The following is a 27,640-nucleotide window of genomic DNA, read 5'->3' as shown; positions in this document are numbered from 1 at the left end:
GAAGTGTAACACAGCTGAAACCTGCCATCTAGTGGGCCTTCTAATGACATGAGCTCGCCAATGTGAAGGAAGCAAACATCACAGGAGGAAGACCTGGAAGAAGCCCAAGAGCATGCATGCATCATCTCGGGTCTTCCCTGATGGTCAACGTCTACCTTTCAGGATAAGGGATCCTTTACGGCCTTCTGACAGAGCTCTTCTTTTCAAGTAGCCCAATGTAATGTTTTCACATTCTGATTTCCAAAAGGTTAATGGAAATCAATGTAAAATTTTGATCACTTTCAATTCAAAGCTATCCTAGCAAGAAATCAGAGTATCCCTTTGGAAAATCATGTTTTATATCTGTTTTGGGTCCTAACTGTAGAAATCAAAGTATCCAAAAAGCAACCAAAAAAAAAAAAAAAAAAAAAAGAGGAGGAGAAGAAGAGGAGGAAACGAAGTCAACAACAAATCTATCTTCCTTGAAGTTACTACCTCCACAAGGCCAAGGGTGGTCTCTGGTCTAAGTGTGTCCCATGTGACATAGCTTAAAGCACTTGAGCAGAACAGCAGCTCCATGTTGGGACCAAGGGGCCGGGGTCTAAGGCTCACACTGCTATTCACCCATTGTCACTTGGGACAAGCCATCTACATTCTATGATCCTCAGTTTCCTCATTTGTTAAAAAGAGGCACTTAGAGGACACCTGGGTGGCTCAGCAGTTTGGTGCCTGCCTTTGACTTGGGGTGTGATCCTGGAGTCCCGGGGTTGAGTCCCACATTGGGCTTCCTGCATGGAGCCTGTTTCTCCCTCTGCCTGTGTCTCTGCCTCTGTCTCTCATGAATAAATTAATTAAAAATATTTAAAAGAGGCACTTAGGCATAACAACTACTAAGCTTCCTTTGATCCCTCAAGTTCCATGAACTTGTTCCTGAGTTACAGGCCTCATGACCCCAGAGAGGCCTGACATTCGGCCCACTCTATGCTCAGTCCCCCGCACCATACTCATACTGAGATACTGATGGAGGGCATGAGTGTATCGATGAATAATTATGATCATCTCTGTCAAGCCTACAGCTAAGTCAGGGACACAAACATAAAACAGTGATTGCACAATTGGTGATGAGGGTTTCAGTGAGGGTGTGTAACTCAGCCTAGCAGGGGGCTGAAAGGATGGGACAGGCCTGGGTTTGAAGATTGCTGAGCAGCTTTTCCAGTATGTTCATTACAAGCAGTAAGACTCAAATGGGCAAAGGCCCAGGCAAGAAGGAGACTGGAACATCCAGGCATCAGAAAGAATCCCCAGAGCCTGAAGTATGAATAAGAGAAGGAAAGTGAAACAACACAGGAGGGGAAGGCAGAGGCCACATTATGTATCAGGAGTTTCAACTTAAATAAAATCTTAAAAAAATGAATTATTTATTTGATAGACAGAGATAGGGACAGAGAGCACGAGCCCAGGAGGAGAGGTAGAAGCAGACTCCCCACTGAGCAGGGAGCTCTACACAGGGCTTGATCCCAGGACCATGGGATCATGACCTGAGCCAAAGGCAGATGCTTAACCAACTGAGCCACCCAGGTGCCCCTCAACTCAATTCTAAGAGTAACAGAATTACTCTGTAGAAGGGCTTGAGGCAGAAAGGTGGCAGGACCAGATATGCTCTTCTGAAAGATCTGACTGCTTGCAGAAGACTAAGGTCAGGTTCAAGATTGGGTACAGAAAAGCTAGTTACAAGATTATGCTGTAGTCCATGTACAAGACGAGGGTCATTGCTTCCATGATGGAAAGAAGAAGGAAGATTCAATAAATAATTAAATAGCGACATCATCAGGACATCCGGTAGTCGTTGATTGGATGTGGAAGTAAAAGGTAAGCATCCAAGGTGATTCCAGACCTTTGACCAAGGGCAACTGGGTAGAATTAGTGCTAATCACTGAACTGAAGGACATTGGGTGTGAAGAAGGCTTATGAGCTCAGTTTTAGATGGTTCTGTTCAGAGAAAGACTCAGGTAGTTGAGCAGGCCACCAGAGAGTCAGATCTGGAACTCAGCAGAAACATCTAGGTGTGCCATATGATCAGTGGAGGACATTTGGTAGCATGTAATGAGAAGAGAAGAAGACACGGAACTAATATTTTATGTCTTGGAGAGTAGATGATGCAGAGCTGCCAAAGCAAACTTCAAGGAGAGGCCTAAGAGCCAGGAAGAAAACTGGCAAAAAATGACATTGTAGAAGCCAAGAGCAGATCGTTCTTTTCTGTGGAATGGATGTGGTAGGGCAAGTCACATGGTGACTGGAAAGTAAACACTGTACTTAATGACCTTGACCTTGGTGATGAAGTGCATGTGAAATAGGGCAGGAGTCAGGTGCTTTAGGTGGAGGGTGATAGGAGAGGACAGTGAAGATGATGAGGGTAGACAGAGACTCTTCTAAGGGGCCTGGCTCTGAAGGTGAGAGAGGAAGGTGGCTGGAGGGCACATGGGGGCCAAGGTTGGTGGGGTTTCTTAATATGGAGAAGGATTTTAGGGAGAGATCTCATTGAGAAGGGGGAGGTTGACAATGCCAAAGAGGGAGGCAACAACTGATATCTCAGGGCTTCTGAGAAAACATACAAGGGTGAGATCCAGGACACAGGCAGAGTTTGGCCTTAGGAAGAGAAACCCTTCCTCCACTGTAACTGTCAGAGTAGGGAAGGAAGAGATGTGATAAGATGAAGTCAAGGCAATTCAAGGGCTCTAACTTCTCAATACGTTAGGTGAGAAATGAATTAGATCAAAGTGAGAGAGATGGAAAAGATCAGAGGTTTAGAAAGAGAGAAAAAGTGAGCTCTCTAGAGAAATCTATCCAGCATTGCCAGACACAAGTGAAGTGATCATAATCTAATGGCACCCATCCACCTACTTGCATGGTTTCCTCTATCAGTGTTCAGTGCCCAAGTGTGGACAAGAAGAAGTGGGTGAACAGGTTCATTTCAGGTTGGAAATTTCCAAGAAGGAATAAACAAAAAACAGAGGGCAACATAATTTACTTAGGTTTACCAAGAGGTTGGTAGAAACAACAGACCCTGGAGTCTAATGAGCACAGAAGGGGACTAGATGGATAAAGAGGGAGAAATTGCTGGGCAGGTGTGTGTGTGTGTGTGTGTGTGTGTGTAAGTCAGCTAACAAAATGGCTCCATGATGGGAAGCAACATCAGGCTCTGAGATAGTGTGGATGGATCCAAGGTGGCATATCACCCTAGATATAAAATATATTCACATTTTGTTGTCACCCTCTGCCCTACATGTATAGTACACACACGTATTTATCTCTGAATGTTGAGTGTACAAATGCATGACCAGGAACTGGCTTCTGATATGACCGTTAAACCCATGGAGAAACCAAAATCTATTTCCTTAGTTTAGGTGTATGTCAGGCTCTGTTGGAGGTGCTAGGAATCTGATGATGAATCAAATAAACATGGTTACAGGTTTACATTTTCATGGGGGAAGATGGACTTAGGCTCCAGTTTGTAAAGAATTAATCAATTAAATGAAAAAGGAAAGAGGTGTACAATCTTTTGTGGACCCTCTATATTAAAAGTTACATTGGCTGTGTGACATTTGAGTCTTGATCAGAATTGACTGTCCCAAAAGATCACTTGATTGTTGTGCTTAAGAAATATACACTGCTTAGTAACAATTAGTTGCAATTTGCAGAACATTTGCCATTGGCCAGGCAGTGTTTACAATAGATAATATAATCTCCATATTCCAGATGAGGAAAGTGGGTTTTTAGGCAAATTACTGATCAAAGATCGCTTTGCTGGTTGGTGGTAAAGGCAGGATTTGAATCTAACTATGCCTCTGTCTGACCTCTCTGTTCCATAACCTGTTCCCTCTTCTGAATTTGGACAAAGCTGGCAGCGTTGTGAACTTTGTTCAGAAATCTACCAAAATTGCTTAAAGGGACCTGGGTTTGTTGGAAGCACACCTGGGGAGCTTCCAAACCCAAAGCTGTCAGAACACTGGTAAGAACTCATTCCACAGGGAAAGAAAACACAGGATGAATACCTCTCTATCCAAGGGTACCATGTTCTGGGAAAGATGTCAAGAGTTAATTTGTGGATTCTCTGGTGTCAAATAAATCATGATTTTGTTGTTGTTTGATATAAAGTTATGACTAGATGTTTTTCACATTTTTCACATTTTTTGGTAAAGTCCTTGGGGGCTCACATCTGTCTTTACTTTCTTATAAAGCCCTGACTGTATTTTGAATGAATACAATTTAATGTTAAAAAGTCAAAGTTGGTTTTTTTTAGCTCTCAGATATTTCTCTTCAATTCAGATTCATGTGCATTTTACTTTGAGTCCTTAAGATATTTTCAAACATACTATGACTAATACAACTTTGAAAATACTTCTAGAAAAAAAAAAGAAAATACTTCTAGAAAATACTGTATTTTCAAGAGCCAAATCATGTAGATTTAAAATACTATGTGTAAATCAAAGACTAACTGTTCATAATAAGTTAAAAGAGTTAATTGGTTTTTTTTTAAGTGTGTAAATATCACTTTGAAAAATTAAGTCATTTAAAAGGTATACGGTAGTAAATCTTTCCAGATTTGTCCCAAGCAGGGCACGTATGCACATACTTTAATATACACACACCACACATACCACTCTTCTTCCAACCCAATATCCCTCAAGGAAAACTCTACACTATTATATCCCCCAAAGCCAGAAGAGTATCTTCAGAATAAAATGTGAAAGAGTCTTAATACAAAAGGGAAGATAGATGAAGAGATATTACTTGTATATATTTTAACTTCTTTATTCCCCGAGGTGTATGTGTGTAAGAAGGGGAGAAGACTACCTAATCATTCAATAGCTAAAGCTAAATGCCAAGGACTCCAGTAAGCCCTGTGAGAAATGCAGATTAACAAAAGGAGTCATAAGTATGAAGAGTGATTAAAAGAGAAGGTACCCAGGGCCATTGGAAAGCACACCCCCGGGAGTGGGACACGGCCTCCAGGAGAAAGCCAGGCAGGCAGGCTGAAGTTAGCCAGGTGAAGACGGGGCCAGGCACATTTGATGATCTTCCGGGAGCCCAGGGCAGTGAAATCAGATGCTAATCAAGAGATTAGAAGCAACTCGAGAGAGATTCTGAGTTAAGGGAGGGTCTCATTGGTCAGGTGAAGATGCTGGACTGTATCCCCAGTGGAGCCTCACCCATTAAGCAGGGAAAGGGCATGGATAGATCCACATTTTTAAGACCTTTGTCCAGCCGCAGTGTCAAGGAGCCCAGGAGGACAGGGGTGTGGTTCGTTGCTGCATTTCAAGATCAGAGTGAGGGACAACACTGGCTGGGGCTGTGGTCAGACGGGTTTACAGTTTGAGAGGATATGGGATTGGGAGGGGAGATGGAGGAGATAGGGATACTCCCCAGTTTAGCATCTGAGCTGCTGAGTGGGTGCAGGTGTCCTGGAGGGAGGGGAAGAGGTGCGAGGGTGGAGTTTGTGTGGAAAATGAACCTGTCAGCAATACAGAGAAGTTTTAATGCCCAAGATCCCCATTCTTACTCCAGTCAAGTCATCCCAAATAGACAATATCCTGCATTTCCTTTTCCTAAGTCATATGAAGAAAAGGCTGGAAAGAATCCTGGTATCATGCAGTCTGAGTCCCTTCATTCTGTGCATGAGGAAAGGGAGGCTCAGGGATTTTGGGGGACCCCCAAAGATGCACTGGACCCCCAGCCCTAAGGCCCTGGGGCCCCGCCTAGGACCTACTGAAGCATGCTCCATGTTCTTGCTTTTTAACACTTTTCCTAAGCATCACCTTGGCCACTTTTCGTGCAACCTCCAGAAGACACTCAAATATGGTCCTGTCACCAACTGAAGCTCTGAACATAAACCTCACATATTCAGGAAACTTAAACACAAACCAGAAGCAGTTGAAAAGTTCAAAATCAGTTTAAATTGGCTTCTCCTCAACTCGCTTATAGGCATCTCCAAGTAGGTCATTTCAAGTTTTCATTATGATTACATAAAAAATAACAGAGACCGGTGATGGGGCTCATTTTTTTTAACGGTATGAATTCTTAAATATCTATACATCATATTCAATTATTTGTCTTTTGGCTTCCTATAAAATTTCACCCTTTTAACTCATGTGGAGAGTATTTGCAATAATTTTTTTTAAAGTGGTCAAAGAAAATCTAAGGCTTTTGCTCTTTGAGCTTTCATTTTTTATAAGCTATTAAGGTGAAGTGGTAGATGGCAGAAACAATGCAGTATTTAACACTAAACCCTTGACCAAGACAAGTAAAAATAAATAAATAAATGCTCACCTGAGGCGAGAGTCCTTAAAGGTGTCAAGATAGGCAGGATAACTCCATTCAATTTTGTTCCCTTTACATCGAAGCTCTAGAGTTTGCCCTGCTGGCAGACTCAAGGTAGCAGCGGGTTTCTGGAAGCGGCCTTTATCCATCATATGTATCATTATTGACTGTGTCTTTGGTGGAGCATCAGCTGCATCCCTGTCCTTTATTTTAGGAATTTTGGGTTTCACCTTTTTGTTGGTAGGCTTGATTCTATTCTCTCCCGGCTCCTTTGGATGCTTGTTCTTGGGAGGATGCTGGCCAGTAACTAGTACAAATGTGAGGAAAGAACAATGCACTCAAATAGTAATGAACCAGAGGATTCAACATCTCAAGCAGGTAACTTTTTGACACTCTTCTCATCCATGAAAATTATTTTCAGGAATAATCTTTATTTTCTCAATTCATTCTTTAGTTGCAAAACAATGAGTCACTGAGAGGGAATACATTTCAGCTTCAAAGATTTTATTCAAATTTAGCAAAATACTGCACATATGAACTAAAACTTGCACTTACCAAACAACAAGACTATTCCTGTAATTCACCCTGTCTCACAGTCTCTAAGGGGTCACAGAGAATGGAAGCATCAAAGCTACTCAAGGCTGTTTCCTGTCCTTGCAGTGTCAGGGCTATCATTGCTCATTCTGAATTTACTGTTTAAATGCAGAAATAGGTAGCCTCCAGGGAGCGCAGACACAAACTACACCACAAGCACACTCAGAATAGGCCAAACCACTATGAACTGTCTCCCAAATGAGTGTGCACAGCAGAGTCTGGGTGTATCTGAGTGGACAACATCCACACAGCATACAAAGCTTAGGAAAGAATAGGACCTAAACTTGTGCTCATTTATAATTGTTTTAATTTTTAATTTAAAATTTTTAAAGAATTTAGAGAGAGAGCGTGCACGCACACGAGTGAGGGGAGGGCCAGAAGGAGAGAATCTTTTTTATTTTTTATTTTTATTTTTTTTTTAATTTTTATTTATTTGTGATAGTCACAGAGAGAGAGAGAGAGAATGAGGCAGAGACACAGGCAGAGGGAGAAGCAGGCTCCATGCACCGGGAGCCCGATGTGGGATTCGATCCCGGGTCTCCAGGATCCCGCCCTGGGCCAAAGGCAGGCGCCAAACCGCTGCGCCACCCAGGGATCCCAGAATCTTAAGCAGACTCCCTGCTGAATGAGGAACCCAACAGGGGGCTCCATCCCTAGACCATGATCATGATGTGAGCCAAAACTGAGTTGGTGTAACTGACTGAGCCACCCAGGTGTCCCAAACCTGTGCTCATTTAAGGCTTCCACATAAGTTATTAAAAGCTCAACAGTAACTGTAGCAATGGTTTAGAACTTAGCCCACAAAATATTTGGGGATTTGGGGGATTATTTTATCACCAACATTGCTGATAATTGCTGGCAAAGGGTGATAAAAAGCTGACCTACTTTGGGTCCATTTTATTACTGTATTTCCTTTCTCTATAGAGAGTTCACCCTATTGCCTGCACCCAGGGAAGATCGCTTCCACTTCCCTTCCCTTAGTATGCCTCTGGGCTCCAGAAACCTGAAATGTCCGACATGCCTGTACAGCCATGGACTTGTGTCCATCCAGCAAGAACAATGAAAAGAAGACCATGCAGTTTCAGTTTGCCCATCTGTCTGCATGAACTCAAGGGCAACCTCATTATATACCCACAAAATTACAAAATGTCCAAACTTATAGGGTCCTGAGAGGCCATTTAGGTAAAATTCTCATGTTGTAGACTTAAAAAATTAAGAAGATACTGAAAAGTTAAGTAAGTTGCACACAGTTGGTTAGTGGCAGAATGTGAGAGTAGAATTCAGGTCTTCTGACTCTTCTCCCAAGTGCTTATTTCACTATATGTAGATAAATATCCTGTATATATTTTGAATAGATAGCCACACAAATCTTGGCCAATTGAGGGAATTACAGGGCATTTGTATAAAATGGGGAGAAGTGACAAATCAGGAGAAAATCTTTTCCTTTTTGATGTATGTATTTATCTAATAAGTGGTATACTTCAGATTTAGCATGGTTAAAAGTACAAAGATACTGAAATTAGGATAAAAAAATGGAAAAAAGTAAGTGTTGCAAACTCTTATACCAGTGGACCAGGTAGGTGGCCAAAGTAAACCAAGTGGGCCTGATAAGGCCATGACCTGCTGTTGCTGGACCTGATGCCTCAAAGGATGGTAGAAATGTAGATTTCCTGATTGTTAAATATCAGAAACTCAATTTCTAGAAATTTCATATGTGAATCCTGAGGTTAGAAGTCAGGTAGTAATTTTCCTTGGATGGGTGAGATGACCAGGAGGGGATATGGGGAGAGATTCCAGGAACACTCTCTCTTGATCTGGGCTAGTTACAGGTGTGTGCAGTTTGGGAGCATTTCATGGAACCATACATACTCTTATATACTAAAAGTTCACTTGATCTGGACTCAACTGTGTACTGATAAATTTGGCTTCTTTTGCATGTTGCCCTTTGTCCTTTGAAATAGGAGCCATTCAGATTCCACTTTTAGTTCAGCTGAGCCCAGAGTCTGGAACTAATCTCACTCTGAACCCAGTATCAATCAACATCAACACCTCAACATGCTGCCTTCTTGTATGCCTTGCTCCTTGAGCCCTGCTCTTTTCTACCACTTCAGGTTCAGTTGGGATCCTTCTTTTCCTAGGCCTGAGTCCCTTATTATTTCCCATTCTTCCTCTACTCTGGCTGCTCTGGGTCACGGGCCCTGCTGAACTTTCTCAGTTCTTCCAGGGAACAGAATCGTGTTCTTGAGCACCAGTCTCCAAGGTGAGTCCCCAGTGCCTGCCATTGAATCTGCTGTTTGCCAAGATTTCTCCTGATCCTGCACATTTGGCTTATTTACCCTTGAAGTTCTAAGGACAGAGGAGGGTGGGCAGTGGCACACATGCACATATTTCCCCAACCTTCCAGAAGGAGAAGCACTGTAATCATTGGGAACATGTCAGATGAACATGAATACACTAATCCAGCAACATCTATTGTGAACAGAAGCCTTAAGTTTGCAATAGAGTCAAAGTCACAGTACTTTACTCAAGGCAGAAAATTAAAGTGTACCATTATAATGTCCATCATCTGTGCCCCACAGGCATTTTGATCACACTGTGCCTATGGGATTCATGGACCTCTGGGTTGAAGTCTAATTTGACGTGTTTTCTTTATCATGTAACAGGAATCCAAGCTATCAGAAATGACCACAACTGTCTGTAAATCCTACGGAATTTAGACAACCAGTGCAACTCACCTGACTTCTAAGCTCTCAGATCCTGTGGGACTCTGCTACTCAGGAACATTAGATTACTTAATTTTGGATATTATGCATCCAAATATGTGGTATTATCCCTGCAAAGTAATCTGACTTGTTCACCAAATAGACCTATCAACACGTCTACCTGTATAGTTTGTCCAGCTGCCTGAAAATGGAATGGATCCACGGTTTGATAACAATGACACTAAATTAGTAGAGCCAGCCTACTGGTCCCACAGATACCCAGACAGACCTGAAATTGAGTGATTCCCAAATTCCATGTCTAACTTCTTAAGGAATATGACTTTTCTACCTAACTATGTAAATTATTTTCCAAAGGACTAAAAAATTGTATTATAGATAAACGAAAGCCCATTACCATTGCATTTTTGAGACTATAGCAGTATAGTATATTTTACAGAGAAATAGGTGGCAAAATTCACAAATCATTAAATATTATTGACTTCAGGACCTAGCTGCCACTTAGTAGTTGTGTGACATTGGGAAGTTATCTATCCTCTCAGTTTGCTCATCTGTAAATTGAGAATTATATGGTAATAATGACCATCTCATTGACTGTTGTGGGAATTAAATGAGTTAATACATTTAAAATGCTGAGAATAGTGTCAGACCCATTTAAGTAAGTGCTAGTTAAGTGCTGCTTACTGTTTTGTGATTGTCTCATGATAATGTTTCATGGTGATCTCCATGATAAACTTGTGATGGCAGTAAAGCAGTTATTCTTCTTCCTAATTTACGGGAAATAATTGAGATCACAGATGCCAAGTAGCTCATCCCAGGTTACTAAGAAGCTAGTGAAGAAACAGACCCTTGGATGCCAAGTCTAGAGTCTTCTCCAATTCATGCTATTGTCTTTTGATTCACTTAAAGATTAGCATATTGTAACAGTTTCTTTGCTTCTTTTTTTTCTTCACAAACCTCATGTGTAGTACCCTTGTCTAAGTGGTTTCTTTGTGTGACATGCCCCAGGCTTTGACAAGAAGTTCCAAATCAAACAGAACATGATGCCAGGGAGAAGAGTACAACCTTCCTGGAAGGACTGGTTATGCTTTTCCAGGCATTCATTAGAATCCCTAAGTGAAGAGACACTGGTCAAAAGCCTGCCAAAAAAATAAAAGGAAAGGAAAAGAAAGAAAGAAAGAAAGAAGAATAAATGTTATAAAACAAGAAGTAAGCAGGACAAAAGATTGTAATTCTTCAGTACTGAGGATTCCAATCAAACCTTTAACAAAGGTGACCTGACCATTATCCTAATTCTGTAGATGAGAATTACGTTGCATGAGTTAAGAAAGAAAAAAAGCCAAATTCACTAGCAGAATCACTAACAGCTGCTCAGATGAGGACTCGATACGAATACAATCATTAATACAAAGATCTGTAGCTGTTTGCCTTTTTTTTCCTCATGGATGGTTAAGGGTGAAGATCTGATCTAATGTGAGGGTAGCATGAAAATAACCACACTATAAATTTATTGAATAGCTCAGGGTTCCCCAGCAAGTTATATAAACTGATGAACATGCCCTACTCCAATTTTTTGTTTCTTCATGAAATACCTCACAAAAATACAAGAACCCAAGAACAATTCTGAGAAGGTGGGAAAGAAATGACAAACTGGGAAATGAAAATGTAAAAATGAGAGGCTTTCCTTTCCTTACTCCCTTTGAGAACCCTACTCCAAAATACCCTCCTGCCATTTCTTAAAGTATCATTTACTTAAAGTATTTCTAAGAATAAATACTTCTATTACAGGATAAAGATATTACTTTGATAGCTCCTGCCCAACTTGCACTAGGTCGCTGGCCTCTTCCGGGGCCAGTGCAACCCCAAAGTGGCTTCCCCATGACCAGTCTCACCCAAGAGTGTGCCCACAGCAGCTGTGGCCCAGCCACAGCAGGAAGGCATATGCAGCCCTCACAAGGTGACCCTGGAATGTCTGATTCTGGCAACCCAGAAGGACTGCACTTCCAGGCCCCACAGAATGCCATTTACATGACACTATGTTCTTCAAGACTGGAAGATATACTAATCTACCTAAAACATAGAAACACAGAGAGTCAGAGAAGGAGGAGACTGAGGAATATGTTCCAAACAAAGAATAAGACAAAGCCTTATAGAGAATTAAACAGAATGGATATATAAGCAATCTATTGCTAAAGAGGTAAAAGTCATGGTCATAAAGATGCTCACTGGACTCAGGGAAAGAATGGATGAATACAGTGGGAACTGCAACAAAGAGAGAAAATATTAAAAAGAATCAATCAGAGATGAAGCATATAATAACTGAAATAAAAAAACACTAAAGGGAATCAATAGCAGATAAGAAAATGCAGAAAAATGGATCAGTGATATGGAAGACAGGGTACTGGAAATAACACAAGATTTTAAAAAATGAGAATAGCTTAAGGAACCTCTAGGACAAGATTAAGCATACTAACATTTGCATTATAGAGTTTCCAGAAGGAATAGAGACAAAAGGACAGAAAATTTATTTGGAAAATAATGGCCAATGGAATCCCTGGGTGGCTCAGCGGCTTAGTGCCTGCCTTTAGCCCAGGGCCTGATCCTGGAGTCCTGGGATTGGGCCCACATTAGGCTCCCTGCATGGGGCCTACTTCTCCCTCTGCCTGTGTCTCTGCCTGTGTGTGTGTGTGTGTGTGTCTCATGAATAAATAAATAAAATCTTTAAAATATATATATAATGGCCAAAAACATTCCTAACCTTGGGATGGAAACAGGCATTCAAATTCAAGAAGCACAGAAAGCCCCAAATAAGATGAACCCAAAGATGTCCTTACCGGGAGAAGCTGAGGTCATCATCGAATTTGAGATATTTAAAGTGGATACAAAATTGTTTCAACAATGGAGACAATTAAGTACATTGTTGTGGGTGATGGTGCCATTGGTAAAACATGTCTCCTGATATCCTACACAAACAAATTTCCCTCAGAGTATGTACCGACTATTTTTGACAACTATGTAGTCATGGTTATGATTGGTGGAAGAGCCATATGCCCTTGGACTTTTTGATACTGCAGGCAAGAGGATTATGATAGATTATGACTGCTGAGTTATCCACAAAGAGATGTATTTCTAGTCTGTTTTTCAGTGGTCTCTCCATCCTCATTTGAAAATGTGAGGGAAAAGTGGGTGCCTGAGATAACTCACCACTGTCCAAAGACTCCTTTCTTGCTTGTTGGGACCCAAATTGATCTGCGAGGTGACCCCTCTACTACTGAGAAACTTGCCAAGAACAAGCAGAAGCCTATCACTCCAGAGACTGCTGAAAAGCTGGCCTGTGACCTGAAGGCGATCAAGTATGTGGAGTGTTCTGCACTAGTACCAAAAGGCCTAAAGAATGTATTTGATGAAGCAATATTGGCTGCCCTGGAGCCTCTAGAGCCAAAGAAAGCCACAGGTGTGTGCTACTATGAACATCTCTCCAGAGCCCTTTCCACACAGCTGGTGTCAGCATTGTACTAAAAGCAGTGTTAAATCAAACTAAAGATTAAAGATTAAAATTTGTTTTTGCAATAATGACAAATGCCCTGCACCTACCCACCCACATTCATGTGAGACAAGGCCCATAGGTATGGTCCCCTTCCCCCTCTCAGTACTAGTTAATTTGAGTAATTGTGTATTGTCAGAAAAGTGATTACTACTAGTTATTCTGTTGTTTCAAAAAAATTTTTTTTGTTGTTTAAAAGCAAGGCATGCTTGTGATGATTCTGTAACAGACTAATTTGGGTTGTTGAAGCTGCTGCTGGGCTCCATTCACTCTGGAGAATGATCTGGGACATTTAGGGGTTTTTTTTCCCTTTTTTATTTTTTTTTTTTTTTTGCAGGGGTGGGTTGGTGGTGCAGGGGAGTGTGTGTGTGGGGGGGGTTTGTTTTTATTTAGTCATGTTTTTTAAATTCATTAACCATTGGACAGCCCATAAGGGGAGGAGAATGGATTGATTCCACATTCCACTTCCTAGATCTAGTTTAGAAAACTTGTTCCCCACCTAGTGCTCTTAGGAAGGAGTAGTAAATGCCTCATTTAATAACATATTCCTTTTTGAAAGTTGCCTTTTCTCTCCACCCTTGGGTAGGTCCAGTATTTGATGAAACTCATGAAAGTGGGTGGAACCTGTCTTGCCCCTTCTCTTTTCTAGGATGCACTATATACGTGACTGTGACTTTCAAGGAAATTTGTTTGCCATTTGCTGAATTTTTTTTTTGAAGTTAATTTCTAACTTCTTTCATTGATAAATGAAGAAAAGTATTGCATCTTTTGAAATACATCAAATGGATTGAGTATGTAATTAAAAAACATTTTTTCCCTGTCATTGTCTTATATGCTTAGCATAGATGTCCAGCTTAATAGTGTATGATATGGTGTTCCTAGAATACAACTGAAGACCTGGTAAATAGAAGAAATGTGAGAGGTGGCGCTAGGAGACAGATGTCTAGGGGATGGTACACATCCTCTTTTAAGTTGGGAGGATGGAGACCTGTTTCATGAATAAGCTGGGGAGTAGGGGGTGAGGAGAACATTTAACAGCATGGGGACCAGTTAGGGGAATCCCCTTTTTTCTGTTTTGCATATTAGGAACCCTAGAGTAGCTAGTTAAGGCTCTCTAGTTTAATAAAAAAATTATGGAGTCTTATGAAGACTCTTCATAAGCGTTAATAGGGATTTTATTCACTTATTTTTGTCACAGTTTCCAATTTTAAAAAATATTTAGGTAATCTTCTTCCCCTTCCCCAAATCCTATTTCTTGTAGATTCATTAGTGTTGAACCAATACTTTCTCATGTCTTAATTCTTTGTATATGCATTCTTTTCAGATGTATTAAACAAAAAAACCCTTCAAAAACAAAACAAACAGAAAACACAAAGATGTCCATACCAAGACATTCAATTCAATTGTAATTGAATGTCAAAAATTAAAGATAAAGAGAGAAACTTGAAAGCAGCAAGAGAAAAGCAACTAGTTGTGTACAAGGGAACACCCAAAAGACTATTAGATGGTTTTTGAGCAGAAACCCCACAGGCCAGAAGGGAGTGGTACAATATATTCCAAATGCGGACTGAAAAAACTGCAATCAAGAATACTCTACCCCAGCAAGATTATCATTCAAAACTGAAAAAGAGAGAAAGTTTCCCAAACGAAAGTTAAAAGAGTTCATTACCTCTAAATTGGCCTTACAGGAAACATGTAAAGGGACTTTAAGAGGAAATGAAAAAGCCATAAGTGGAAGAAGAAAATCGTGAAAGAAAAAACTCTCACCAGTAAAAGCAAATGTAAAGGGAGTAGATCAAAAACACCTATGAAGCTAGTGGGAAGGTTAAACGACAAAAGTAGTAAAATCAACTATATCTACAATAATTATTTAATGGATACACACAAAAAATAATGTAATATGATGTCACATACATAAAACATGGAGAAGGTAAAAATGTAGTGTAGTGCTTATAGAATGTGTTCAGACTTAAGCAATCATTAACTTAAAATAGATTGCTATCTACATAGCATGTTTTATATTAACCTCATAGTAACCAGAAACCAAAAACCTATAATAGTTTTACAAAAAAAAAAAAAAAACGAAAACAAAGATTTCTAAACATAGCACTAAAGAAGGTCATCGAATCACAAAAGAGAGCAAGAGATGAAGGAACTATAAAAGCAACCAGAAAACAATGAATAAGTATATATCTGTCAGTAATTACTTTAAATGTTGATAAATGCTCCAATCAAAAGACATAGGGTGAGTGAACATATAAACAACAAGACCCACCTCTATGCTTACTATAAGAGACTCAGTTCAGTACTAAAGACACACATATAGACCAAAAGTGAAAGGGTAGAAAAAGAGTATCCATGCAAATGGAGATTTAAAAAAAAGACCTGGGGTAACAATACTTATTTCAGACAAAAGAGATTATTTACTTGTTTGCAGGATACAATATTAACATACAGACATTTGTTGTGTTTCTGTAACACTAATAATAAACTAGCTGAAAGTAAATTAAGAAAACAATCTCATTTATATTTGCCTCACCAAGAATAAAATATTTAAGAATAAATTTAACCAAGAAGGTGAAAGATCTATTCTGAAAACTGACACTGATGAAAGAAAATGAAGATGACATAAAGAAATGGATCATGGATTATAAGAAATGCTCATGGATTATAAGAGTTTATATTCCTAAAATGTCTATATTACCCAAAGCAATTTACAGATTCAATACTATCCCTATCAAAATATCAATGGCATTTTTCACAGAACTAGAACAAATAATTCTAAAATTTGTATGGAACCACAAGAGACCTCGTTAAAGCAATCTTGAGAAAGAAGAACAAAGCTTCAGGTATCATGCTCCCAGATTACAAGTACACAACAAAGCTACAATAATCAAAACAGTGTGGTACTGGTGCAAAAACAGACATACAGCTCCATGGAACATAATAAAGAATCCAGCAGTAAACCCTTCTATGGTCAATTAATCTATGACAAGGGAGTAAGAATATATAAGGGGGAAAAAACAGTCTCTACAATAGTGTTGGGAAAACTGGAGAGCTACATGCAAAAGAATAAAACTGGGTCACTTTCTTACACCATTTACAAAAATCAATATACAAATCATTATGTAAAATCAGAATGGATGAAATACCTAAATGTAAGACCTGAAACCATACAAGAAAACATAGGCAGTAACTTATTAAACATTAGTCTTACCAATATATTTTTTTGATCTCTCTATAGGCAAAGGCAACAAATGAAAAAACAAACAATTGAGACTACATCAAACTGAAAAGGTTTGCACAGCGAAGGAAACCAAAGACAATCTGCTGAATAGGAGAAGATATTTGCAAATGATGTATCTAAAAAAGGATTAAGGGCAGCCCCAGTGGCTCAGCGGTTTAGTGCAGCCTTCAGCCCAGAGTGTGATCCTGGAGACACAGGATTGAGTCCCACATCAGGATCCCTGCATGAAGCCTGCTTCTCCCTCTGCCTGTGCCCCCCCACCCCGTCTCAAACGAACAAATAAATAAATAAAAATTTAAAAAAAGGATTAATATTCAAAATATATAAAGATGTTGTGCAACTCAACACCACAAAACCAGTCTGATTAGAAAATGGGCACCGAACCTGAATAGACATTTTTCCAAAGATGACATACAGATGGCCAACAAACACATGAAAAGCTGTTCAGCATCACTAACCATCAGGTAAATACCAATCACAACCACAGTGAGCTATCACCTCACACCTGTCAGAATGGCTAAAATCAACAATATAAGAAACAACAAGCATTGGCGACAATGTGGAGGAAAATGAACCCTCCTGCACCACTGGTAGAAATGTAAATTGGTGCAGCCACTATTGAAAACAATATGTGAGTTCCTCAAAATATTAAAAATAGAAATACTATATGATGCTACAATTCCACTTCTGAGCATTTATCTGAAGAAAATTAAAACACTAAATCCTAAAATATATATACACTTCTACATCCATTGAAGCATTATTTATAACAGCCTCAAGATATGGAAGCAAAACCAAAGTGTCCTCTGATAGATGAGTGGATAAAGCTGTGTTATACATACACAACGGAATAGTACTCAGCCACAAAAAAATGAAATTTTGCCATTTGTGACAAAATGGATGGACCTAGGGGGTATTATACTAAGCAAAATATATCAGACAGAAAAATTCTGTAAGATTTCACTTATATGTGGAATCTAAAAAACAAATGAACAACTAAAACAAAACATAAGCAGACTCATAGATACAAGAAATAATCTACAGGTTACTAACACCGGGGTGGGCGGGTGGGGGCAGGGAACAGGTGAAATAGGTGAAGAAGAATATGAGGTACAAGCTTCTAGTTATAAAATAAGTAAGTCCCGGGGATATAAAGTACAGCCTAGGGAATATAGTCAATAATATTGTAATGACTTTGTGCGGTAACTATAGTCATGGTGGTGAGCATTTCATAAAGGATATAAATGTTGGATCACTATGTTGTACCCATGAAATCAATGTAATACTGTAATACTGTATGTTAATATTTCAATAACAAAAACTTTACTTTGAAACATTATTATATCCATTAGAACAGAGTAGATTGTGCTCTTTTTTAAAAAAATAATTGATATATTAGTTTCAGGTGTTCAACATAATGATTTGCTATTTGTATGTGTTATGAAATGATCACTGTCTTCTTGAAGCACTCTATTTTCCTGCCTCCTAATACACAGAGCTCTCTCTTGGGGCTTGTTTTATTTTTACCTCCATTGCTGACAATTCTGTTCAGCATCCTTTCCTCATCTTCCTTTCCTGCCTGACCTGAGTCCCAAGGGCTTAATCCTTGCAACTCACCTCAATCATTTATGACACTCATTCTCTTAAGTGGCCTCACACAGCCCCCCTGTAAGAGCAGTATTTATATGCTGAGAGCCGCTGCCTTGTCCTGTCCTGACTTTGCCTCTAAACCCCAGATCTGAACAGTCTGCCACTTACTCAGCACTGCCACTTGGAAAGCTAGTAGGCATCTCAAATTGAACGTGTCCAAACTGACCTCTGGATGCCCCTTCAGGCTGGCTCCTTCCCCAGCGTCTCTTTACCCATAGATAACAACTCTATTCACCCAGCTTGCTCAGGATAAAAACCTCAGAGTCCCACATCGTTCTTTCCTTTCTCTCCTAGGCCACATCCAATCCAGCAGCAAATCCTTTTGGCTTAATAGAAGCAGAACCTTGTCTGGAGGAAGTACGGCCTACATCCACTGCGGCTGCGCTCACCAAGCCATTTTGCACAGAAACTATTAAAATTATTCCCTGGGTAAGCTCCCAACTTCCTCCCTAGAGCTCCTACCTTTGAAAACATCAGTCGCATCGTGGGCACTCCTCTGCTCAAGACCCTGCAGTGTAGAATAAAGCCCTAAGTCTTCCTGTGCCTACTAGGCTTTGCCATTTCCTGTCTCCCACCTAAGGGTCCTTTGGCAGCCCTGAGCCCGGGACTGCCTGGAAGCCGCTGCCCCTCCCACCTCCCATCCACCCCCAGCCTGTGCCCTTGGCTCTTCGTGACACCTGCTGTGCACATGCTTGCTCTCTCCAGGCAGGCATCTGACTCTGCTGTCCAAATCAAGTTCTCACTCCCCTCTGTGCTCCTTCCATCCTCGTACCCCGTGTTACACATTGAATTGTGCCCACCAAAAGGGCACAAGTCCTACCTCCCTGGTACAGCTGAGTGTGACCTTTTTGGAAATAGATCTCGGCAGTTGTATCCAAGTTAAGATGAAGTCACCAGGTAGGCTCCCATCCAATGTGCTGCTGTCCTTATAAAAAATGACACATGGGGTGCCCGTGTGGCTCAGTGGGTTAAGCATCTGACTCTTGATATGGCTCAGGTCATGATCTCAGGATTGTGAGATCAAGCCGCAGGTAGGGCTCCGTGCTCAGTGGGGTTGTGGGGAGGTAAGGGGATGCTGCTTCAAGATTCTCTCCCTCTGCCCCTTCCCCCTGCTTACTTGCTCTCAAATAAATCTTGAGAGAGAGAGAGAGAGAGAGAGGAAAATGCCATGTGAAGGCAAAGACAAATGGGGGAAGACAGACCACCATGTGGCAACAGAAGTGACCATTGGGGTGGTATAGCTGGAAGCCCAGGAGCACCAAGGACAGATAAGCCACCAGCAAAAGCCAGGAAGAGGCAAGAAGCCACCAGTGTTGCAGAGGCAGCATCATCCTGCTGACACATAGATTTCTGATTTCTGATCTCTAAGCTGGGCAAGAGTGAATGTCCGTTGTCCTAAGCCACCTGGTTTGTGGTACTTTGTATCAGTGGCCATAGGAAACTAATACATCCTGGCTATTGATTCTTCATGCCTCTTAGCACTTCTTGATATTTCATCTTGTCTACTGTCTGTCCTCTCCACTAGATTACGGGCATCACAAAGTCAGGGCTTTTCAACCCTGTCCAGGGAAGTCCATCAATCCTCGGGACTCAGTCCTCTGGCCGGCACGCTGCCCTGTCTCTCTGTGTTACCCTCAAATTTTTCTCATTTTTGGCTCTTAAGATCAAAAATTATTTTGTATCTCAAACATAGGAGCCAAGATCCCACATGCTTAGAAACATTATTTGCACCCATAAATGATGAGAATTTTCACAATTCTTTTTTCATTATAAGGATTTCTGGACTAATTTTTACACTCCTTTTCCAAGGAATACATTGAGACACAAAAATGCTGCAGAGTCCTGGTTGAAAAATCACTGGCCGTGTTTCCTTCTCTACCCCTTAGACATCTGACTGCTTTGCCCTCACATCACAACAAATCTCTGCAGTCCTCCCAGAGAGAGAACCTTTCCCAGGATACCAAATAAGCCCACGTTAGACTGAAGATCACATTAGCTTGACCAAAGGTCTGGGATAAATTCAGCAAAACAGTAACAAATCCATTTTAATGTATTTAGTAAATAAATATTATATATTAAAACTATTTAAGTAAATAATGAAAAATTGGTAAATGCTTGTGGTTTTCTACATTTTTATGTAAAAATAGCAGCACCCCATGAAGAACACAGTGGTACCTATTCCTATACAAATGCTGACAATCCTGTGCTATAAGTCATGCCTGCCTCTAAGTGGGATCTTGGGCTGTTTATTAACTGTTTTCATGCCTCACTTTCACGCCACCTGAGTAGTACGTGCCCTCCTGCCTCCTGCTCTTCACGAGAAGAAATAACACTAGTTCTAAAAATGTAAATAAAGCATTTTAGGTTTAGGCAAGGCAAACCTCACTGACTTAGAAGAGATATAGAACCAATATGTGCTTGCAGGGAAGTCTTTTACTATTAGAAGATTTTTTTCTAGAAATGATCAGAAAAACAAAAACCTCAACAAAAGGATGAGCTGAGTCATGGGCCTTATGCATGCAGTGTGTGTTTTGGGGTGGACAGGGTGTAGCATATTCCAGCCTGCCCATCGGAGATTGGTGCTGGAAGGGCTTCTGTATATGCATCTCTCGTTGGCCTGTTCCTGGCCCAGCCAGCAGCATGTTAACTCAAAATAGAAACAAAACAAAAACAAACATTCTTAATGGGTTTAGGAAAACCGTTATGTAATTTAATGAAGCAGATATACTTTTCTAATTATATATTCAATATTTTCTTGATAACTAGTATACCTATACTTCTGAAAACAAAGCCACGGTATTATTATCACACCTAAAATGTATCAATTATTTCTCATAAGATATCGTTTGTGCTCAGTTTTCTCTGATTGTCTCAAAGGTTTATTGCTGGTATAAATTACATTTGACTTAAATGGATGCTAATTGATTTAAGCAGATGTTTGTAATCATCCTCAGGGTCTGGACACATATTGGCTAGGAAAGATCCGGGAGGCAGTGGGTGAACCTGCCTCCTGATGCTTGGAGGGAGGTATCTTGGGTGAACTGTACAGCCAAGTGAGTGGGCTATTTGAAGTTATTTTGTCTGGCTATCTCCTGCCTTAGTAAAAAAAAAAAAAAAAAGAAAGAAAAAAAAAAAAAGATACCAGAATCTGCATTTCTCTCATTTGAGCAGTCATATACCAGGACCTGCCAGGAGCCTTTTAACAGAGCATTTTATAATGTGACCTCATGCCAACTCCTCTCTGGAGAAAGGGTGCCTGTTGCTCCTGGTGCAGAAGCACTGCCTACACTTGATTCAGCAAGTCTCCAGGCTGGAGTGTCCTCACCTCAGCTTCAAACTCCATGACCATTTTGGACTTTGCTAACTAGAATGTGGTTTTGGGGGGGGGGGGTGCGAATGCTTCCAGTTTCACGGGAAATACAGGAACTGCTCAGGATGGAATAGTGGATAAAATGTGAGCCAGGTTGAGGTGGTTCCAGAGTGAGATTGCATAACAGCAGAAGCGGCTTTCAAGCAAAACTAAGCAAAAATCGTGGCTGTAGCTGAGGAATTCCGAGGGAGGTTCCAGAATACCAAGATGTACCCAGGCGCCAAATGTACTGTACAAATAAATAACATTGTTTGGATAAAAAGAGGGGGAACCAAACAAATGCTAAAGTCATATATAAAAATATAGATACAAGAACAACACACACACATACACACACCCAAAGCCTGAGCCTGCGGTTGTGAGTCTAAACAACAGGATGGACCCAGGACAAGCACACATTCAAAAAAGTAAAGAGGCACAAGGGCGCCCATATGCTGCACAAAAATGCATTATTTTCTTCATCTTTCCCCAATCAGTTAAGAGGGGTTAACAGTTGCAGGGTTTTGATTCATTTTGGGGTTTAATACATAGAATATCTGGTCCGAGATTTAGGTAGATCTTGCAGGATTGAAGCCCAAGGTGGTATAGGAAACAAATCAAAGACTGCAGCTGGGAGGAGGAGGGAGGAGGAGGAGGAGGCTTCAAATCTTGCCAAAGCATCGGCGACGGCTTGCTTGGGTGGCACCCGCCCTCGGAAGGAGCCCCGGGGAGGCCACCCGCGCAGGGTGGAGGCGAGCCCCGCTCCCGCCGCCGCCTCCCAGGACACGTTGACACTCGCGGCGGGCCCAGGCGCTGCGGGGGATGCTCGCTCGGCCCGCCAAGGGCTTTCCGGGAGCGCGGGGGCGGCCCTAGTGGGGACCCCCAGGGTCGGGGTCGGGGTCGCCGCCCAGGGGAGCCCCGGGGAGGTGGAGAGAGGGAGGTTAGGAAGAGGCAGGTGCACAGGGCAGGGTCAAAAGTTCCGGGAAGAGCTGGCTGGAGGACTTGGCCGCGGGAGCATCCTGGTTGGGGAGCCGGGCTCAGTGCGGGCACAAGCTGGGTAGCCCCCCCCCGCCCCCCCGGGGTCGCTCACCATCCTCCAGCGCTTCGTGCACGAGCAGAAGACCGAGCAGCAGCCACACGTTCATCTTGGGGGCCGCGGCGCGCGGGCAGAGGCGCAGGGCCCGGGCAGGGGCGCAGGGGGGGGGGCGGCGGGCGAGGGGCGGGGCGGGGCGGGGCGGGCGCCGCAGCCGGAGGATTCGGTTTCATGAAGTGGAAACCAGTTTGGGGGAAAACTTTAGTTTTTCTGGTCTTTCTCTTTCTTTAAAAAAAAAAAAAAAAAAAAAAAAAACCTGTACCGTGACCTCTCCTGCCCCCTGGCGGGCCAGCGGGGAGAGGCGCTTTGGTGCGCAGAGAACAGGACGGCGGGGACGGCCCGTCCCCCCTTGAATTTCTCCCCCTGAGGGTTTTACCGAGTTCAAAACGTTGGCGAGGCTCAGTGTAAGCCCTGCAGGTCCCGATGGGGTCGTATGTAGCCGTAATTGTCCAACTATCACCAGCGCTCTTCCCCCCTGTCGCTCGGGCAGAGCCGTAATGCTCTGTGGAAAGCGCCCTCGAAATATTTCGATTTTTTCGCGCTCACTAGCAAGGCCGTGGCCCTCAGCTGTTTCTTACTGTTCCTGTGTGTGTGGCCAGAGATGGGCTCTGCACCCGGCTCTGTTCCTGCTGGACCCCGGCATCTCCCCGGCCACGGCCACGGGGATGCTAGAACTCTGGGGCTCCCAGAGGGGGAGGCTGGCCTTCCAGCAGAGGGACCCACGCAGGCCAGCTGCTTCCTCAGGACCCCAGCACACACATGTTTGGAGAAATGACTTGGTCCTTTTTATTCAGAAGTCCCCCCTAAAAAAGAAAGGAAAGAAAAGAAAGAAAGAAAAGAATGAAAAGAAAGAAAAGAAAGAAAGAAAAGAAAGGAAGAAAGAAATCCCACTGCCCTGTGTGACACTCAGGTGTGAGGAGGGACTGTGCCAGAAAGCAGTTCCAAGTAACACCATCAGGGCCCCCTGGTCCCCAACATGTACAAACACATCTTTCCTTCTGAGTCCAAATCAGCACTCTGGGTTTCTTTTCAAGGTACTATCTGTGTTCTCTCAGGAGGGTCCTCAGTTCTAGCAAACTTGCCCAGCTCCTGCAGGTTAGGAAACCCAGACAGGTTAAATGGTGCTGCATGGACCCTTCTGTATTCGATAGAACCATGAGGAGGTGGTGATTAAAAGGAAAAGGAGAGGGCAGCCCTGGTGGCTCAGCAGTTTAGCGCCACTTTCAGCCCAGGGTGTGATCCTGGAGACCCGGAATCGAGTCCCATGTCAGCCTCCCTGCATGGAAACTGCTTCTCCCTCTGCATGTGTCTCTGCCTCTCTCTCTCTCTCTGTCTCTCATGAGTAAATAAAATCTTTAAAAATAAGGAAAAGGAGATAGTTTTGCAAACCAAAATATAATTAAAAGCTAAATGGTGTGATGTAGGCTATTAGTAGTGAAGTTCACAGAGGTAAGAAATCAGTGAAAAGAAAGAAAAGAAAAAAGAAAGTGAAGTTGGAGGAAGTCGCAGGCTAGGGCTTGACTCTGGAAAGTAAAGGAGGGATTGGAGGGGTCAGGAGTGGGTCCTTACCAATTGATTGGCCAGTAGTCAGGAGAGCATGGGCTGAGGCACAAAGCACGACTTGGCCGGGTGGCACAGGCTGGCCAGGCTGGAAGGGTAGCTTCACTGTGGGAGGAGTGTGGGAAGGAGACTGGGGCAATGTCTGGGGGCTGTGGTGCGGTGGAGGAGTTAGGCCTTCATGTGGGTCTTGGCAGAGAGGGTCATAGGTTTCTGAGCTTGCAGACTCATGGCCAAAGCAGCTTGCAGGTACAGGCATGCAGATACATTCCCCCAGGTGAGGAGCAGGGTCTGGACTCCTAGCCCCTTCATTCAAACATTACTCTTAAAGTGAGCTTAATTCAAAATGACAGGAAAGGAGCTTCTCCCTCAACACTGAATAAAACAAGCTGAACACAAACCAGTACTTATCAGCCACTTCACGCCAGAGGAACCAAGGCTTCCCGTCCCCAGCTCTGGTGTAGTGGAGAGAACTGTTGCCTGGGAACATGGGAGACCAAGGTTCAGGTCCTGGTACCACCACAAGCCCTCAATTCCCTCAACCTTTCAGGATTTGGGCTCTCTCCTTGGTAAAGGAGAGGATTAGTGCAACATGTGTTTACCAGGTGTTTCTTATGAAGATGGAGCCATCCTTGCTCTTTCATGGAGTGTTTACTAGCCTGAAGACAAACACTTGAACCACCGTAATGGGGTGCTTCTCAGTCATGGAGCACACACAGTTGTGCTAAATCTGCCTGGTCTGCCCCCACTGAGATCCCTTTTCATTCTGACTCCATGAAGTTGACAACCTCACCTCTTACTCTATGTTGGAGCTTGGGTTCCACCCACACCTCCTCTCCCCAATTCCACACAGTCACCAGGTGCCACTCTGTCATGCCCTCCATAGCAACAGCACACTGCCCTCGCCCACCCCCTAGTCATCCTGTGGGTTTACTGCACCCCATAACCCCCTCCCCTGTTATACCACCTGCCTGCCCTCTCACCACACCCTAAATCCTGGCCTCGCTTGCCCTCCAAGACTTGGCTCAGACCTTGCCTCCTCCCAGCTGGGCTTAGCACTTCTCAGATAATGAAATTTTCTATCACAGCACTTAGAACAAAAGGCAGAATTTAGCTGTGAATCTGTTATGCTCCTTTCTCCTACACTATTCTATGAGTGCGAAGGCAGGGAAGTGCATCTTACTAAATTTTGTATTCCACCACCGGTTTCTGGAAAGAAAGAATTATTTGTTAGGAACTTAGTGTGTTCCAGGCAATGTGATGCACCCTTAGCATCCATTTCTTGTTCATCCAATCAACAAGCCTATAAGGTAGGCTGTATCGTTAGTATCGTCCCCATGTTATAGATGAGAGTGCCCAAAGGTAAACTTATAGCTGAATCATAACACAGGTTTTGCCTGACTTCCAAATCTGCAGATCTAACCCCTCGCTCTACTGGTTAAAATGAAGGGCTGAAATCACTACGGATAAAAGCTGTCAAACAGGGCCTGCCTGACCTATAAACTGGAGATGCCATGAAATTGTCCCTCTTAAGCTCCTGAGACTAGAGGCAAATGAGTTGTGACTTGCCTCAATGTTGTACAAGATGGCAAGGGAACCAGATGAGTGGAATTGCACACCATTCCACGGGGACAGCAGACACACACTCTGCTCCTCCTTTTGTAGGAGCCTGCAGAGTAGATGGCTGCCATAAAAGCAGCCATTGAAGAACAAAGCTAAAATTATAATGAATTGTTTAAAAAAAAACCTCATGCAGACTGAAATGAAGGTTGAGCATCAATCTTCATTCAGACACGAGGAGAGTCCAGAATCACTCAGGAGCTCTTCCCATCAGCCCCTACGTGGTGTTGACAAAGAAGAGAGACCAGATGGCACCACATAGGAAGAGAATTGGCGTTAATGAAGAGCTGCACTCAGTTGCTCCACATATGTTTTCTTTTATTTAAAGAACCTCTCCTCCCCCAAATTACTCAATTAACCCACTTAAAAATATTTTAAACCTCCACGGAATTATATATGACAGAACATGATAAAAGTAAAAACACCCTTTCATGACCCCTACTTCCTACTAGCTATGAAATAGTCCATAGGCAAGATGCACCATGGCTTAGTAGTTGTTCTGTTGATAGCTAGTTTGGTTGTTTAAAAAACTCTTTTACAAAAAATGCTGCAGTAACTATTGTGATCAAAATATCTTGATGCTCATGAAAATTCTATAAGATAGACACCTAGAAGTGAAATCATTCAGCCAAGTTCATGATCTTTCATATTTTTGGTGAACACTGCCAATTCAACAAAGCTGTCCCTGTTTACAGCCAATTCCGCTTTCCTTGGGAGCAGCTTGACCCCCGCAGTCGTGCTCTTCAGTATTTACAACCTGGGGAGGGGTGGGGAGGTCTCATTATGCTCTTTTTTAAAAAAAAAATTAATTTATTATTTATTTGAGAAAGAAAGAGAGCATGAGCGAAGGAGGGAGATTGGAGGGGAAGAGGGAGAAGAAGCAGACTCTCCTGCTGAGAAGGGGGGGCTCCCCACACCCCAGGATCATGACCTAAGCCAAAGGCTGACACTTAACAAACTGAGCCACCCAGATGCCCCTCATTATGTTCTTTTAATTCCCATTCCTTTTGTTACTATTGAGAATTAGCTTTTTATCATATTTTTATTAGCTACTTGTGTTTGCCTATTTTTGAAAATTGAGTTATTTTTATTATTGTCTTATAATAGTAGAATCTTAATATATTCTGGCTCTTTAGCTCTTGGGTGTTATACATATTGCAGATATTTTCTTCTAATCCTTTGCTGGTGTTTTAGTTTAATCGTGTCTTTCTTCAAACAGTTACAACCAATGTTTAAGCAATTACATTTTCAGTAACGTCTCTCATGGCCTCTCAGTTTTGTATCTCCTAAGGTAGGTCTTCTCTGCCTCCAGTTTTCCAACTATTTTGTATTTTCACCTAAAACCATAATTTTGTTGTCATGTTTGGTCTTTAAAACCATCTGTAATTTTTTCCTGTTTTTAGTATCACAAGTTAGAAATCTAATTTTATGTGTTGCCAGTTGGATGGTCAACGTCACGTTATCATTTGTTAAACGGTTGGTCCTTTTTCCATCTTTTTGAATAGACCTTTAGTGTGTATTAAATTACATATGCACATGGGTCTGTTCTGTTTTATTCTATTGATCTCTTTATTTACACCTATGGAAATACCAGACTGCTTTAATTGGTACTGACCTAGTATGTTCTGTCATTTGTTTTGGTCTCCATCATTGTTCTTCTGTTACTTATCATTGTACATTTTTCTCTTCCAGATGAAGTTTGGAATTAGCTTGTCAATCTCCATAAAAACGTTATTGTATTTTGATAATGATTACATTCGATTTATGTTTGGGGGAAGAATGGTCATATTTACAATTTGAGTCTTCCCATCCAGGAATGCTATAATATAGCTTTCAACTTATTCAGAAAGTCTACTTTTAGGTCCCTATTATACTTTATAATCGGTTAAGGTTAATGCTGGTATTACAACAATATTAAAAGTCTGCATTTCCAGGTTTATTTTGTATCCTATATCTTTAGCTAAATGTT

General features: G+C 42.0%; 1 protein-coding gene and 1 pseudogene across 1 annotated transcript in view; one reads left to right on the top strand and one right to left on the bottom strand.

Annotated features, from left to right (window-relative positions):
• PDGFRL (platelet derived growth factor receptor like) overlaps positions 1-22,615 on the bottom strand; it is a 65,344-nt gene extending 42,729 nt beyond the window's left edge. Inside the window, exons 1-2 of the mRNA XM_038560273.1 lie at positions 22,492-22,615; positions 6,307-6,604 (exon numbers count right to left, since the gene is read on the bottom strand). Of these exons, the coding sequence (XP_038416201.1) occupies positions 6,307-6,604; positions 22,492-22,546 (353 nt within the window). The 5' untranslated portion in view covers positions 22,547-22,615. The remainder of the gene's footprint in view (positions 1-6,306; positions 6,605-22,491) is intronic.
• LOC106559861 lies at positions 12,510-22,462 on the top strand (annotated as a pseudogene).
• Positions 22,616-27,640: the final 5,025 nt, after the last annotated feature.

Source organism: Canis lupus, chromosome 16 (genome assembly GCF_011100685.1).
Source record: "Canis lupus familiaris isolate Mischka breed German Shepherd chromosome 16, alternate assembly UU_Cfam_GSD_1.0, whole genome shotgun sequence".
Taxonomy (NCBI): domain Eukaryota; kingdom Metazoa; phylum Chordata; class Mammalia; order Carnivora; family Canidae; genus Canis; species Canis lupus.
Note: the sequence above shows the minus strand (reverse complement) of the source record. Positions and strands in the feature narration are given on the sequence as shown.